Genomic DNA, 16,342 nt, shown 5'->3' with positions numbered 1-16,342 from the left:
GGGGAGATCTGCTAGTTCAAAGACATCTTCATTTAGTCTTGTCTCTGCAGTATATCAGTTCAGCAAAGGCAAGCCCAGTTTTCTTGTCCCTGACTTTGTTAGAAAGAGACACCAAACATCTTGCATGAGACTTTGCCTCTTGGACCACAGAGTCCCCTGCGCTTAGTTTTGCAAGCAAGGTTTGGTCTTGCAGCTGAAGTGCACGCTTGTGGGCTCGACGATCGATGCTGAAGGTAGAAGCTTCATGGGGGCCTTCTGACGGTAGATTCATGTCACAAATAAAGCAGGCTTCTTTTTCTGGGGTGCCTTTGTGTTGCTCAATTAAACATGCATCTGTCCTCTGCAGTTTATCTGGCTTCATCCACAACTTTCTTAGGGTTTTTTGCCCTCTCAGCTCTTTTAAGTGTGGTCCTGTTAAAACTTGATACAGCAGGATTTGTGCCAACATCCATGGGTCTTGGTCAGAGTCTTTTTAATACTATCGCTGTCATCTAATCTACACATATCTATCGGTATGGGAAATGCATTCAGCTTATGAAAGTCTCTGGCATTGTTTGATAGCCAGATCCAAAATGCGCTCTTTTTGATTCTGCTGGATTAATCAACTGCACCTGTGTCTCCCTGACAAAATACACACTTGCCCCAGTCAGTGGAGGAATAGGATGTCTTCATTGATGGATCTGGCTCTCGAATAAACATGTATCTTTCTGATATGTTAGAAGCTCTAGTAACAGCCAATAGGAATATCATATCTTTTGCTGCTGTAAACAGTTAATATTGCCCAATCACCACGCAGCTTTCACACCACCAATGTAGCATCTGAAAAAAAGACAGAACTGAGATTAAATTCTGCCAAGATTACACTGACAATCCAATTTAGTACAAAATGTGTCCTTACGCCAAACTTAAGGTCACAGTGAAGCAAAACCAAAAACACACGCCTTGTACGTCCAACTGTAAAACGACATTATTTGCCGATTAAGGCGATGTTGTTAAAATAGCAGCCACAGCCAACATGAGTTGGCGAACACCCCATATCTGAACATCTCGATTAGATCAGGCCCTAAGACTCTGGCAAATTTCATGCTTTTATCATAAAACCCACAATTCCATCTTGTTTTGCATAGAGCTGATCAGCTATAATGGCAAAATAGCAAGAGGCCTGAATGTTCATTTTAAAACACTGAATTGGCGGCAAAGACAGCTGTATATATATGGGATAGTATCGATGAGTTCATGTACTTGTGGAAGTGCCTTGGTGTGCCAGAGAAGGAGCCTGCGTCTGTATTTCTCTCCCTCTGCTCAGCACGTGTGTTACACCAAGTTAAGTTTCTACAAAACGCTCACTTAGGCCTCCATACTTAAAGTCACACCTGTCTGCTTAGGTGCAACTCGGACACACCTTCATGAAATGGTCTTTAAATTTGACGCTATAACTAGAAAGAAATCTGCCTTTGTTTAACTAATACACTTAGGAGCCACAAGACAGGAATGTTGCAAGAAAAGCAACTGACAATGGTGAAATAATGTGTTAAATAAAGCAAGTCACTCCCAGTTTTAACGTTGACCTTCCTTGCGCCTTTTCTGTCTCCTCCGCATGTTCATTACCATTATTTACACATCAGATAAACACATGTACAGGGCTTTAATGGGAGTCTAACAGCACCTTACACACCCTGTTTAGTTTGGTGCTATGAGCATGCAGGAGAGTTTTACTGGGTGGAAAATTTAAGCTTTAAGGGGTGAGATCACGTAAATCCAATGATTTTATTTAAAACTCAACTATACCAAGGCCCAGACAGCACTGTTATAACCTCCTACATGACAGGTAATGTTTTGGAAAGATGCTGCTTCGTGTTCCATAGCAGGCCTTTATAGAAACCATAAAAGAGACAATCCTTGAAATAATCTATCTCAAGTTTTACATGGAACTTGTTGCTTGCTGGCTCAGGACATTTGGGGATTTTATTTACTTTCTGGCGGATGAGTGGTCATGCTATGTGTATCCGGTTGCTTTTTATTTTATTATTGAGGGCTTACTGTATTAAAAAGGCTTTCAGTAACTTGGGACAGACTGTAGAGCTGATAGACAGTGAAGCTAGCCTGCAAGTCATGTGACCTTTAAGTTAACCACAGACAGCCATGGCACCTTCTCTTGCCAGTATTTATTCCATAGAATGAGACCTGGAACTCAGCGAGACCTCCACTTTTGCTGCACGTAGTGGAGAATGCAGACAGGACCCGCCACACTTCTATATGGTAGATTTATCATAAGAACATCAACAATTATATTCTGTTGTAGCTAAAAGGAATTTCCACCGTGGTAAGTGTCATGACGACACATTACCTAGGGCTGCTGTCACAGGATATCCATCTGGCACTCAGCAATTTTAGGGACAGGTGCCCCATACTAAATTAAATAGGCTGATAAGTCTTTATGTCCATGTGTCGAGGTTCCTTCCCCACTCTGAACTCTAGGGTACAGATGTGGGGACCTGCATGAAAGACCCCCTACGCTTATTCTTACCAGCTTAGGTTAAAAACTTCCCCAAGCTAGCAACTTTGTCCTTGAACCGTATGCTGCCACCACCAAATGTGTTAAACAAAGAACAGGGAAAGACCCCACTTGGAGACGTCTTCCCCCAAAATATCCCCCCAAGCCCTACACCCCCTTTCCTGGGGAAGGCTTGGTAAAAATCCTCACCAATTGGTACAGGTGAACACAGACCCAAACCCTTGGATCTTAAGAACAACGAAAAATTAATCAGGTTCTTAAAAGAATTTTAATTAAAGAAAAGGTAAAAGAATCACCTCTGTAAAATCAGGATGGTAAATACTTTACAGAGTAATCAGATTCAAAACATAGAGAATCCCTCTAGGCAAAACCTTAAGTTACAAAAAGACACAAAAACAGGAATATACATTCCATCCAGCACAGCTTATTTTACCAGCCATTAAACAAAAGAAAATCTAACGCATTTTCTAGCTAGATTACTTACTAACTTAATGGGAGTTGGAAGGCTTACATTTCTGATCTCTTCCTGGCAAAAGCATCACACAGACAGACAGAACCCTTTGCCCCCCACCTCCAGATTTGAAAGTATCTTGTCCCTTTATTGGTCATTTTGGGTGAGGTGCCAGCGAGGTTACCTTAGCTTCTTAACTCTTTACAGGTGAAAGGGTTTTGCCTCTGGCCAAGAGGGATTTTATAGCACTGTATGCAGAAAGGTGGTTACCCTTCCCTTTATATTTATGACACCATGGCTAAGCCATGCCTCCCTTTTTCACCTCCCTGCCCCCTCTTCCTGGAATACCTGATACGATGAGGTATGTTTCCATAACCGTCATTCGCATTTTTGAGCAGCAAAGGATAATCAAAAAATGCAGTGAGTTTCTCAGGGAAAAAGAAAAAGGGTGCTTGTTATGTTCACAGTCTGTCTTGTTGCTATGGGAGATGGTTGGCTCGTTCAGGGACAGATTTTTTGTCACTAGCTGAGATGGCCCAAGGCATTCGGTTTTAACTAACAAAAAAAGGGAGTGATGGAACGAGAGCAATTGAGAGAGAACTGAGGATGAATGCTGGAGAAGGGAAACACGTTCTGCGTGTACAATGGACGCCCCAAATGCCCCATACAGCAAGAATCTCTGAAGTGGGAAGCTGTTTGATACACATTAGGTTAATGCTTTTCCTTCTTCTGTCCTCCCCCATGCTGTCCCTCCCCCGGTCCCCTACAAAGTGCTGATACTGAGGGAAATCTCTCTCAGAGGAAAAGGAACAAAACAGGGATCAGATCCATGCCTTGCCAGGGAAACGAGCATTTAAAGCTCCATTTGTGCAGTGTAAAAATGCTCCTATAAAAACAGAAGTCTGGTCGGTAGGTATAGGAACCCGCCTCCTCAGGACAGTTCTGTAAAGTGCAAGGAGGTAAGGTTTTCAATGGCCAATGAGAAGTGAGGTCCACAGGGCTGAAAGCCCTCAGCAGTGAGTGGCTTTAGGCCATGGGGTTATTCCAGCTCAGCTCAGGAGATCTTCATGGCAGTTGCTTTGGCGAGGAACACAGGTTCTCCTGGTCTTTGTTGCTCTGCACAGCTGTAGTCAGAGCTCATTCTCACAGGCTGCACTGAAGTATAGATTGATATATTCCTTTACCCCGCATTATCCAGGTGTCACTCAAAAGCTGCCCAAATAAGCTGCTGAATTTCCTTTGGATCTCAGCTGCCTCTTGCATAGACCTGCCTAAAAAAGCACAACTTTCTAAAATACAAGGTTGCTCCGTTATTGATTCATCAGTCTATCTTCTTCCAGAATGTCTGTTCCCCAGAGCACTTCTGTATGTCCGCATCATGAATTCTAAGAGGAATGCATTCAAAGCGGCCACCAGAGTGTGTGCACTGATGGTCATTGCCATCCTTAATGTGCCAAAAGAACTAAGCTGAGTCTAAAGTCAGTTCATTCACACCCTGGTCTGATGTGCCTGGCCCCATTCCCTATAAGAGGACCATATGAGAAAGGCTCAGTGACACGTTTGCAGAGAAAGAAAGCATGAAAGTCCAGAGAGCTGGTGGAACAGGTGGCTCAGCGAAGTTTTGGTTGACTTTAGCAAACCAGGTTAATACACAGCGATACCTCCCAGCTGCAGAACAGGTCATTATTCACTGAATAAAGGGTAGGGGACCGTCCTTTTAGGATCATAGAATATCAGGGTTGGAAGGGACCTCAGGAGGTCATCTAGTCCAACCCCCTGCTCAAAGCAGGACCAATCCCCAATTTTTGCCCCTATCCCTAAACGGCCCTCTCAAGGATTGAACTCACAACCCTGGGTTTAACAGGCTAATGCTCAAACCACTGAGCTATCCTCCCCCCAGCTTTTAGAGCTGAAGAGGCAGCTGTTCCCATAGATTATTGGGTGCGGAATACAGGAACCACAACAGAGCTAAAGAGAAATAGCCATTTCAATCTCTATTCAAAAGAAGAGCAGCTGTGAACGTCTCTGGGCCCAATCCTCAGCTAGTGTAAATTGGCATACCCACAGTGACCTGAGTTGAGCTAGTGCTGATTCACACCAGCAGAGGACTGGCCCTCAGTGGTTCAGTCCTGGCTGTTTAGACGGTGACGAGGGACATAAAGTGGTATTGGCTCCAACACAAGAGGAAAGAAGGCTCTGCCCAGCCACTGTAGACACATTTCACATCAATTAATATTTAAAACCAACTGGCTGGGGCTAAGGGCACTTATAACTGTTGGCACTGAAAGAAATAATAAATGGAAAGTGTAGCGCACCCGGTGCTCCAGATTTGTTTATGAGTAATAGCTCTGGAGTTTATTATTTTATTGCCACGATTGAGTAAAATGGGTAGGGTTAGGACTCCATGAACTCTTTGCACGGAATCCCAACTGCACCCAAGATCAGAATGATGCACCTCGGCCTATGAAAGCTCTGCAAGCCTTGGGTTCACACGGCCTGATCCCCACACCTCCTCTGAGTAGGCAAGTTCCAGGCCCTGCAGAGGGAATAGGGAGTGACCACACAGCACTCCTCTGAAGATCAGGAGATCCACCAAGAAAGGACAAGCCTTCATGGTCCTCAAGTTATCTCAGGACGAGCATGGGACAAAACCTGGAGGAGAGCCAGGTGAGTAGGTGTCTCATGTGGGGGAGATAGATGGAATAGGATGTTTTGTGTTTATAGAACCCAAACCTCAATCAGCAAAAGGTAGTTCATTGTCAATGCTCACAGAGCAAATTCTGCTGGGCTCACAATTCCATAGCACATCCAGCAGCAAAATCCAGGATATAGCACATTTCATCTGGGACTCTGTATTGGAATTGTTTCTGGGTATGTGTTTAAAATAAGAGAACATTAGGATTAAATAGCTGTGCCATTAGCTAGCATGTGCATGGTAATACATGAATTAATCACAGCAACGTACTGGGTAACATAAATGTCACCAAGGGTTGGAATAAGGCTTTGGCATTTATTGATGAAAGGCAACCCTCTGGACTAACCCATCAAATGGTGGCTTTGCTAAGGCAATGCAAACTATTCAGTCAACTGTATGTTCAGACTAAAATTAAAAGGATAAATGGACCAGATTCAGTTACACTGGTGTAAAGCTGGAGTGATTCCAGTGTAGTCAAGAGTTACTCCAGTTTTCCACCAGCATGAGAGAGAGCAAAATTTGGCCCATTATTTTTACATAAAGCCTTAACCCGTGCCCCTTGAACCCGTTAAAAAACGCATTACACTGAGTCATGCAGGATGGGACCATAACGTCTGTGGATCAGTTGCATTAGGCACTTCACTGATGTACAGATGTGCACAAATCTGATCAAAATCTACAGAACCAAGACTGGCACGGGAGCTTATGAACGCAGCCCCATTACTCCAGCAGGATTCTGCATGGGGGTCACGGTTCATGCTAGCAAATCCTGTTGCAAGATTAGGACCTAAATGAGTGAGAGTAGCAGGAACCCAACACCCCTCAAAATCAGGCAGTAAGATTCCAAAGGATAAAACCCCACAAAATCAGCCACCAGGTCCTGTGCCAGGGGATTTCGGCCTGGTGCAATTCCCATTAAGTTAATGGAAAGGCTCCCCCTGACCCCGGTGGGAGTTGGAGCCTCAAGGAAGAAAACATGAGCCTAAGCCTCAGTGCAGCAAGTTAGGTGAAAATGACGGAGGAAAATTGCATCCCTCACCCAGAGACTTTCCTTAATAAAAGAGGGAAAGGGGGAAGGGGTAAAGAATCATTTAAGACAAACTGACCTTCAGACAATACACTTTCATATTCCCATAGGGCCTTTCCTCCCCAGGGATTCCCAAAGCCTATTGCAACAGGCCAGATCCTAAAGCCCGTACTCAGCCACACAGAGTAAGGACGGAGTAAAGATATCAGGATTTGCCCCAGCACACGTGCAAGTAATTGCTTCACCATCACAGAAATGCAGCCCACTCTGGAGTGAAGCATGGTAGCTGCTTTACAGCACACAGAATGCCATGTCCAACTGTAGGGGGGATTTAGGAGGCAGAATGTAGTCACGCTCACCGGCATTTGGCCAGGATCCTGGGTCTAACATCCCTTCTCCTGGATCAAACACTGTTTGATGTATGCTAACCACAAGTGGTTAGGGTGTTTGGAGTCATAGCTCATCCAGAAGATGGCACCTTCTGATGCACAGTGCTGCCTAGGGGCATGTTATGGGACAATACAGACTCAGACAGTAGGGCATCACTTCACTCCTGCTGTAGCTGATGTTGTCTGAGTAAAGGAAGACGTCGTATCAATGATAAGTTACTATCTTGAACAGCCTTAAGTCCCATAGGAATGGCTGGTGCTGCCACTGAACTTGGGGCTGAAGAAATCTGTCCACACCAAGGTGACAGAATCTTAACATCCATATTGCACAGCACCCTTGGGTGGCATTGCATTGTGCCATGCAGCCAACATGCAGGGCCTGAGCCTGCTCTCACTTCTGATTTACACCTGAGCTAGTCCTGATTGGTGGCAGTGTGAGTGAATTCAGAATCAGGCCCTGCATCTCCTTATGAAGTGCATAAGAATCTGCATACATTTTTATCTGGCTCTTGTCTTGGGCAGGAGAAAGGGAAACCTGTGCTTTTAACTGCTCTTAAACTTTTCTGCTTGTTGCCTAATCTAAGCCATAGCCCTAACTATAATTTAAAGTGAAATCTTATTCCATTGCTGAAGATTTTCCAAAAATATACATCAAGTTTCTCACTGCCCCACTAAGCCTGAAAACTATCTAAAAGGATGCTCACCCCATATTCTTCCAGGTCAAGCCGCCTCCTTCCACTAGGGCAATCCTTAGAGGGAGTGTGACTGACCTCTGTCCACTACCTTGGGCAGGTGTGTGCCCCTCATTGATGCTTTTACCTTTCTCCTCCTCTTAATCTGCACAACACAGACCTGTGCAGCTGCTGTCATTCCTTCAAGCCTCTTCCCCTTAGTCTAGCTGCCATGTGCCAGATGAGGACGTGCTCACCCCAGCACTGCTAGTAAGATTGTTTCCTGCTGACTCACCACAGCAAGAGCAGATGCATTAGGCTGAATATTTCCAGCTCCCTATTTGGGTGAGGGACAGGGGTGTAACCATAGCACCTTAGTCTTTAGGTCATCAACTTTATAAAAAAGGACTTGAGAAAACGACAGGTGAAATCTGAGCCTTGGAATTCCGAAGGGCTTACAAGTGCTGCAATCTGCAATACATCTTTCAAATGCCATGATTGGAGTGGGACTGCAAACTTCCCCCGACCTCACCACTAACAACCTCCAACTTGGGTCCCTGCTCACCATCCTTCAGGGAATAGCGAGGTTTGGGGGGGGGATATAAAAATGGTGTCTTTTCAGATTGTTATTTATTTGTTCACAGTAACAGTCACAGTGGGTCAGGTGGTGTCCAGACAGAGAAGAAGGAATGGCCACTGGCCCGGGGAGCTCATAAACACAGGCAGACAAGTTGAGGTTAGCAGGAAGAGTCGCACCAACTAGCTTCGCTATAAGCAGCATGGCAGCAGTGAGTCTTTGAGGGGGATTTAAATGTAGAGGACCTCAGGAAGCTCGGACCATCCGGCTTGGAAGAAGGCAGGGGTGTTTATGTGGGAAACTGACAAATGGGATGGCAGGGGAGGAACACTGGGTGGAAGTGTGATGAGGGCGGGGCATAGTGTGACAGACAAGATGCCTGAATTTGTGGTGATGACAATAGTTGTTCCCATAGGCCTCTAAAATATCAGTCAGGTTATTCTGTGTCAAAGTAGGTCGGTCCAAATGGATAGAGCTGGGATAGGGCTAAGTTCTACCAGGAATACTGAGACTGAAGCACAACCCTGCTGATTCAATCAGTTCAACCCATCATTGCCCAAAAATGGGACTTTTTGAAAGTTATGGTCTTTAAAATGAGGGTTTATTATAGACTCTAGAGCCAGGTATAAGGGCCTGTCACAGCCCAGCCCTGTGTATTCTCTTTGCTCCTTACGACAAATCAATTACTCATTGCTACCAGTAGAGATTCTAGAATCAGAATTTAGCTGGCCATGTAGTTGATACCCCGCGGGGCTGATGCATGAGTTCACGTCTCTTCCGCTGCAGTATATTGGTTCTGCATTGATGACAATGCTTAGATTTTGGTCAGTAAATCAAGAATAGAGAATGATCATCACATAGTGAAAAGTTCTCTATAATATGAGGTCCCACTTCTACACAGTCACTCTCCTAGTAAGCCCATGTTAATTCTACAGTGGAAACAAATTCTATCAGCATGTCATAGCTGTCAGCATGGGCTACAACCTGAGAACAGATTTGGGCTCAAAGAGAGAGCCAATTAAGTAGACAGGCTGGAGCCTGCCTTAGCACCAAGTAATCATTAGGCGCTCAAGTGGGGCTGAGTTAGTCTGTTTGTCTCACTTCACATGGATATTCAGGAAAGAAACTGACATGTAGCTTCGGGCCAAAATTTGATCCTATAACTGTCATCATATTGATTGCAAGTATCTATTTTTCCATAGTGCAGTAATAATAAACGGGCAAACTTTGGATCTGAGTATTTTAGGAAATGTACGTGTGCTTGTTCAGGGAAATAAATGTCTGATAGAAGAAATCCCCTGTGATTATTTGTGATGGAGAGAGAAAAACATCAATGCTGGAGAATGGGAGGAAGAACCCAAGTGGAAACTTCCTATAAAATTTCATAGGGTTGGATCCAATAGGATTCTATAGAAAGCTATTAACGTTGTATAGTAATGATTCCACCAAGCTGTAGTACTGGATAGAGATTAGGATACATTCTATAGGAAGTTTGAACCATTCTATAACATTCTAAAGCAGAGCCTAGTCCTCTCTGAAATTCCATATTGTGATCGAAAAAACCCATAAAATTCCATAGGGAAAGACAGAGTAATGTTGAATGAGATCAAAGAGAGGGGACAGAAATGTGCAATGTTGCTTTCTGGAAAATGCCATCTTCTTGAGCATTTGAAGTGCCAGCATGATATCTCTGAAGTCTGTTCTACATCATGGTGTCAACTGTGTTGTCATGGCAACATTTTAATCCTCACTTAAAGGAAAACATTTGGTCTGCTTTTTTGATTGTCTGTGAACCTATAGATACGTACCGGGGTGCTGAATGTGCAGCAGGAAGGACTTGTGAAAGGCCATGCAGAACTGGACTAGTTCTCCTGCAGGATCAGAGTAACCCACACCTTCAAGTTCTGATAACAGTTCCTCCATTCCGTTGAAGATGTCTCTCCCAGTGATGCTTGGAGCACAGAGTTCAGCTCTTAAAATTAATCTCTAGGAATAAGCTCTGCTGATACATATAAACGTCACTTTATTGGGCCAGATGAGGGGCCAATTGATTCAATCACACTTTAAGAAATAATTTCAGCTATGTGTCTTTCAGATAAAACTAATCCAGGCAAATTATCTGCCATGGGCTAGTTTTCTGTAGATCGGTGGTATTATACACAAACACACGCACGTCTTCCCGATTCAGAAAGGAGCTTTGTAGTGCACATCTGGACAATAAGTGGACAGAACAGATGGCATCATTTAAAATTATCCTTTTAATTTTGGTTTAAAGAAAACAGAAAAGGAAACTGGCTCTCTCAGGGGATTACTAACAGGAGAGGGACCACATGATCATCAGTTCCCCTCTGGCGCTAGGATCCAAACTGAAAAGTTGTCATCTGGCATCTGTTTGGTGACCTTTGTGAAAATGAGCTGGACTTCTCACAGCTCAGCTCCAAAATCCCCACCCCCAAAAAACCTTCCAGTATATTAATGTAGCACCCTTCATTGTAAAGGATCTCACAGTGCTTCTCTTCTCTATCCAGTGAAACAGACAAAAAGGGCCATGTTCAATATCATCATAAGGAATAATTATTAGAGTATCCACAATATGATTTTGATTGGCCTGCAGTTCAAATCCATTGGTGCCAGGTTTTTGTTGGCCCTCTGGGTGGTCACTTAATATAGATTTTGCTGTACGTGCAGTATCACTAAAATGCAGCTCCCTTTGGCGTGGAGACAGGAAGCCAGGGCCATTCCGCACAGCACGCTTGCACAAGAATGGAGCAAGGGGAACTGTATCAAGAACATTAGGCAAACACCTGATTGTAGAAAGAGTCATAAGACCTTTTGTGTCCATTCTGTGCATTCAGCGTCGCACTTGTTAAGGTTTCTTGTGTAAGCTCAAAAGCTTGTCTCTTTTACCAACAGAAGTTGGTCCAATAAAAGATGTCACCTCACAGACCTTGTCTGTCTGAGAGTAGTTTCCCAGCCCTGAAGAAGAGCTCTGTGTAAGCTACAATAAAAGATATTACCCTCCCCTGCCGTGCCTCACTAACAGATCCACAAACAGTTAAATAAATAGATGGTCCTCAGCTGAAATACTTCAAAAGGCCAGGGGGTGAGTTGAACTTGCCGAGGTTTGAATTGGTGGTTCCAAGCAGCCTAGGTCTTACACAACCCATTAAATCATCTCCTCTGGCGAAGGACAAACGTTCATAGTGCACCATATATTATCACAACTGGCACTAGCTGAGGCCTTATTTCCAATCTCAGCAGATGGGCCATGGAGACTGAACTACCCTAACACAGTCTAGTGGGTAAGACACTGGGTCAGAAAAACTGGGTTCTATTTCCCGTTCTGCCACTGACCTGCTGTGTGACCTTGGCAAGTCATTTCATCTTTCTCTCTTCCATCTGTCTATTTTAACATAGACAGGATGGGGACGGTCTCTTACCATGTGTATATCCAGGGCTTAGCACAATGGGGCCTCCATCTCTGCAGGAGCCTCTAGGCACTACTGTCCTATCAATAAGAATGATGAAAGATGGTCTTTCCCATCTCAGGGCTGAAGCACGTCAATAGTACGGAAACTTTGCACAGCTGGTGCTTTGTTTCTTCTTTAGATGCTGTCAGTAAAGGATTTCACTGCTGGAGGATGTCAATCCAGCATAAGATACATTTTATTATAAAAATCCACCTTCTCCTCATCACTCCAATTAAACCAATGAAACAGAGGAGAAAACCTATGTGATCCCCTCGTGCCCTTGTCAGGATCTCTCCACACACAGATAAATAATATCACTTAGAAAATAGTTTGTCCAGCCTAAGAATCAAATCTTCTATTTCCCTCAAAGCAGAGAGGTCAGTAGATTCTGTGAATCAGATCAATAGTGCAGTCTCTACAGTTCTGCTACTTAATTCACACAATATATATAATTTGTCTGAGAGGAAGCAGGGGTGTATGCAGGCTAAGAGAGTCATAGCATTAGGAACCTCAGCATGGGATAATGGTAATATAACGGGACAAGTGGACAGCTGGCACAAGCAGGTGCCATTCCATTGTCTTCAGAGCTATGCCTGCTTATGCCAGCAGTGACTTTGGCCCTTTGTGCAAATTATCAGGCTTTAACAAGTGCACATTTTAGCTGATGAGCTTTGCTGTTTTACTGCTTACTGAATAGCTTGAAGTGATTTGCTAGTTTCCCCAGATTTGACTTTTTTTTTGGTGAATTTGTTTTGATCACAAACCATTCTCTGCAAGCATGCGGTCTTCACTATGCTGGTGATGATTTGTCATCATTTGTAAAGTCAGGAGCACGGGGAAGAAAAAAAAACATGTTTCTTTGCTCCCATCAAGGCCTAGGTTCCCGTCACAGCAGATCTATATATAAATCAATGTCTTTATTAAATCCAACCATAGATGAAGGCTAAAACCAAAGAGCGTGTAGGGAACTAGTGACGGGGAGATCTGCACCCCAGTTTGAGGAAGTTACAGCCACTATTGGTGACCCAGATTCACCATCTTCTGAAAGGCCAGAAAGAAGGGGGTTTTTTTTGCAATTGACATCTGGCTAGAAGAGCACGATCTTTTTCCTCAGATGTGGACCTTGCTACCATCAGAAACCCCTATGCGGACTAGATTGCTACAAAGTGCTCTTTATGAGGCTGCGGACTGGGGCCACTTGGAAACTCAAGTTAGTGCAGAATGGCATCATGCAGGGAGCACATTACTCAGAGCTGCTGATTAGTTTCCTGGTGGAGATCAAGGTAGTAGTTTTCCCCTATAAAGCCCTAAATGGTTTGAGACCTACTCACCTGTGGGACCACCTCTGTTCTGGGACCAGCTTGCCATAATTTGCTATCAGCAGAGACATATAACCTGGAGCTCCTTTGATACAGCAATAAGGGGCTGCTCTGAGAGTCCTTGGTTCTGGAATTCATTTCCCCTGTTGATCTGCCAGCGTCTGGATTTGCTAACCTTCTTGGTGTGTGGTACCGCCTAACTTTTCTTTAAGGCCCATTGAAGTCAACGGAAAGGCTCCTGTTGACTTCAGTGGGTTTTGGGCCAGGCCCTTAGTGGATTTGGGAGTTATTAGGTGGAGGGTCTGGAGACCGAAGTTGATTTAGGTGGAATGTTGCGGCATGAACTGGTTGGGTGGGTGAGACTAAGTCTCTTTGTGGGAAGGTTCATTGACAAATGTGTAATAGGAACCTTGATGACTCAAGGTGCTGATATTTTCCAAATGTGACTTAAATTTTAGGACTTGCCTTCAGCTCTGGAGAATCACGAGAGAAATCAAATAAAATCCCACCGTATTGATTCTGTTCCCTGCCTGAAGAAAAGTGTAAGCACTCACGGTGAAAATACTTGAGTGCTGAACTGTAAATTCCAATTTCCAGGAATACTACACGCGTGGCTTTGAAATTTGCTTTCCACAAACATTTATATGGTTGTTTTGCTGGCACAAGCGTTCATAGAAAATGAAGGCAGACGGGGCCTGAGTGTGATCAAAGCAAATTTCTATATAAATTCAAACAGATATTCAAGGATAATTATTTACAGCATTCATCCAGCTCCACACGAGCCCCTGAAATATTTATGACAGGTTTCAGAGTAACAGCCGTGTTAGTCTGTATTCACAAAAAGAAAAGGAGGACTTGTGAAGTGAGCTGTTGCTCACGAAAGCTTATGCTCAGATAAATTGGTTAGTCTCTAAGGTGCCACAAGTCCTCCTGTTCTTTTTGAAATATTTATGATTTGGTACCATTGTAAGTATGAAAGAAGCACCATAGCTTTTACCTACAGGACTGGACTCTTCGCTAAGTTTGGAATGTGTACATGTGAACTTGAATAATTCACGTTACATTATGTCAGTATCGCTAGCAACTCAAATGTGTAGTGAGAGATGCTAGCTCCCCTTCCCCAGGCAATCTTAACTCAGAGGGGTGTGTTTCCAGCAGATTTCACAGAGAAATAAACATCCCACTCCATTTATCATTCATGGGAGTTATACATCTAAGGCCTGATTGAAAGCTATCAAAGCCAATGAAAAGATTTCAATTGACTTAAGTGGGCTTTGGATCAAGACCTTGGTTTCCAAATGCAAAGGTGAAAATACACAGTAACCATTGATGCACATTGCAGTGGGAGCTGCCGAGGGTGGTTACCTAGACCTTGGCAGCAGTCAGTAGCATCTGTTCTGATTCCATGGAGGAAGCAGCAGAGGGTTGCTGAAGTGTGAAGAAGATGCAGCCACAAATACCAAGCATATTGCACAGCCAAGTTGCCAAAGTCCAGGAATCATGGAGCCAGAGACTTTAGAGATGGAAAAGGTCTATTCAGTTATCTAGCCCATCCTCTTGCCAATGCAGCATTGTTTCCTACTCTGTATTTTCTACTGCTATATCCAGTGTAACTTTAAATGTGCTACATAAATAGGCTTTAACTGGAAACTCATTGCCAGGAGGTGTGTCCATTCCCCTTCTTCATTTCAACCTCTAAACTCTAATTATACCTATTTTATTATGCTAAATAATCGCTCTTCTTTGGCACTTACAGCCTTCTAATAGGTGTATATTTTCATGTACCTGCCGTAGACCTCACTTCAGCAAAGTACTTAAGCATGTGCTAAGGTCCCATTGACTTCAAAGGGACTGAAATCCATGCTTAAAGTACACTTCAGTACTTCGCCAGATCAAGGCCTGAGTGCTCAGCCCCTTGCAGATTGACATCACTGTCACTGAGAGAAGAGTTTGGACCTATGACTTTTGAGTAAGCTGGTTTCTATTTTGCTCAAGTTGTATTTTTTTTTAAAAAACAATAGCAAAAAAGTTCAGCTATTTAGGAATCTGTTTGAGGGGTTTCTTTTGGTTTAAGGTTTCACGAATCTCCCTAGTTACTCTGTGTCAGAATTGTCTCCTTCTTTAAAACAGTTTTCAAACCCGCTCTCAAATACCATGCCATGAAAAGACAGGCTAAGCATGGGACCTACATTTTCATAGTAATTTGGGGCATCCCAGGGTTTCAATGCTCAATTTCAGAGGGTCTGGTTTCGGACAGTGCAGAGCATTCACCTCGTGAAAATCATCAAGCTCCTCTAAGCTGTCTGAAGGTGGGCATCCAAATATTAACTCACCCAAGATCCCTAGTCCCCTTTGAAAGGAGCAGGGCTACCGTTATCCCCTACTTCAGTGTTGTCCTTTTCCATTTGGCAAATGTTAGAGGCAGGGAGGTTTCTTGTGGGGGTTTTTTAACATGGATTGGAGAGGATTTCTCAGTGACAAAAATGTTCTTATTTATTTCCAATTCATTAATAGATTTCAAGGCCAGAAGGGACCATTATAATCATCTAGTCTGACCTCTGCTGTAACACAGGCCAAAGAGCTTCCCCAAAAATAATTCCCGGAGCAGATCTTTCAGAAACACATCCCATTTTGATTTAAAAATCACCAGTGATGGAGAGAGTCCACCATGATGCTTGGTAAATTACCCTCACTGTTAAAAACGTGTGCCTTCTTTCCAGTATGAATTTGTCTAGCTTCAACTTTCAGCCATCGAATCACGTTATACCTTTGTCTGCTAGATTGAAGCACCCATTATCAAATATTTGTTCCCCACTTAGGGACTTGCAGACTAATCAAATCACTCCTTAACTTTCTCTTTATTAAGCTAAATAAATTACGTTCCTTGAGTATATCACAGTAAGGCATGTTTTCTAATCCTTTAATCATTCTCAGGGCTCTTCTCTGAATTGCAGAGCAGCTGACTGTTTTACTCTGAGATTTATTCTTAAAAATATACCTGTCATGTCAGAGCTGCCGGGGTGGAATTGTAAAATAGAGGCAAAGCCACAACAAGAGAGGGCTAAAAAAGACTTGACGCTTGTGTCAAGGATTAATGATGAGAAAGCTGTGGTGTAGCTATTCACCTCTACAAGGATAGTGGCAGCATATGACTCATCCTGGAGTCTAGTGGAAAATCATGGCATTGGGCTGCAATAGAAAATGGAAAGCCATGCTTATAAGGGGCAA

At 43.6% G+C, this 16,342-nt stretch overlaps 1 protein-coding gene across 8 annotated transcripts in view; it reads left to right on the top strand.

The window, feature by feature from the left end:
* Window positions 1–16,342, top strand: part of GNAO1 (G protein subunit alpha o1) — a 253,722-nt gene that overhangs the window by 100,390 nt on the left and 136,990 nt on the right. Inside the window, exon 4 of one of the 8 annotated variants that reach the window (XM_077830866.1) lies at window positions 2,276–2,295. The exons of the other annotated variants lie outside the window; for them this stretch is intronic. Within the exon in view, the coding sequence (XP_077686992.1) occupies window positions 2,276–2,295 (20 nt within the window). The remainder of the gene's footprint in view (window positions 1–2,275; window positions 2,296–16,342) is intronic. 8 annotated transcript variants of the gene reach the window in all.

The sequence above is a fragment of the Eretmochelys imbricata genome, chromosome 12, assembly GCF_965152235.1.
Source record: "Eretmochelys imbricata isolate rEreImb1 chromosome 12, rEreImb1.hap1, whole genome shotgun sequence".
NCBI lineage: Eukaryota > Metazoa > Chordata > Testudines > Cheloniidae > Eretmochelys > Eretmochelys imbricata.
Note: the sequence above shows the minus strand (reverse complement) of the source record. Positions and strands in the feature narration are given on the sequence as shown.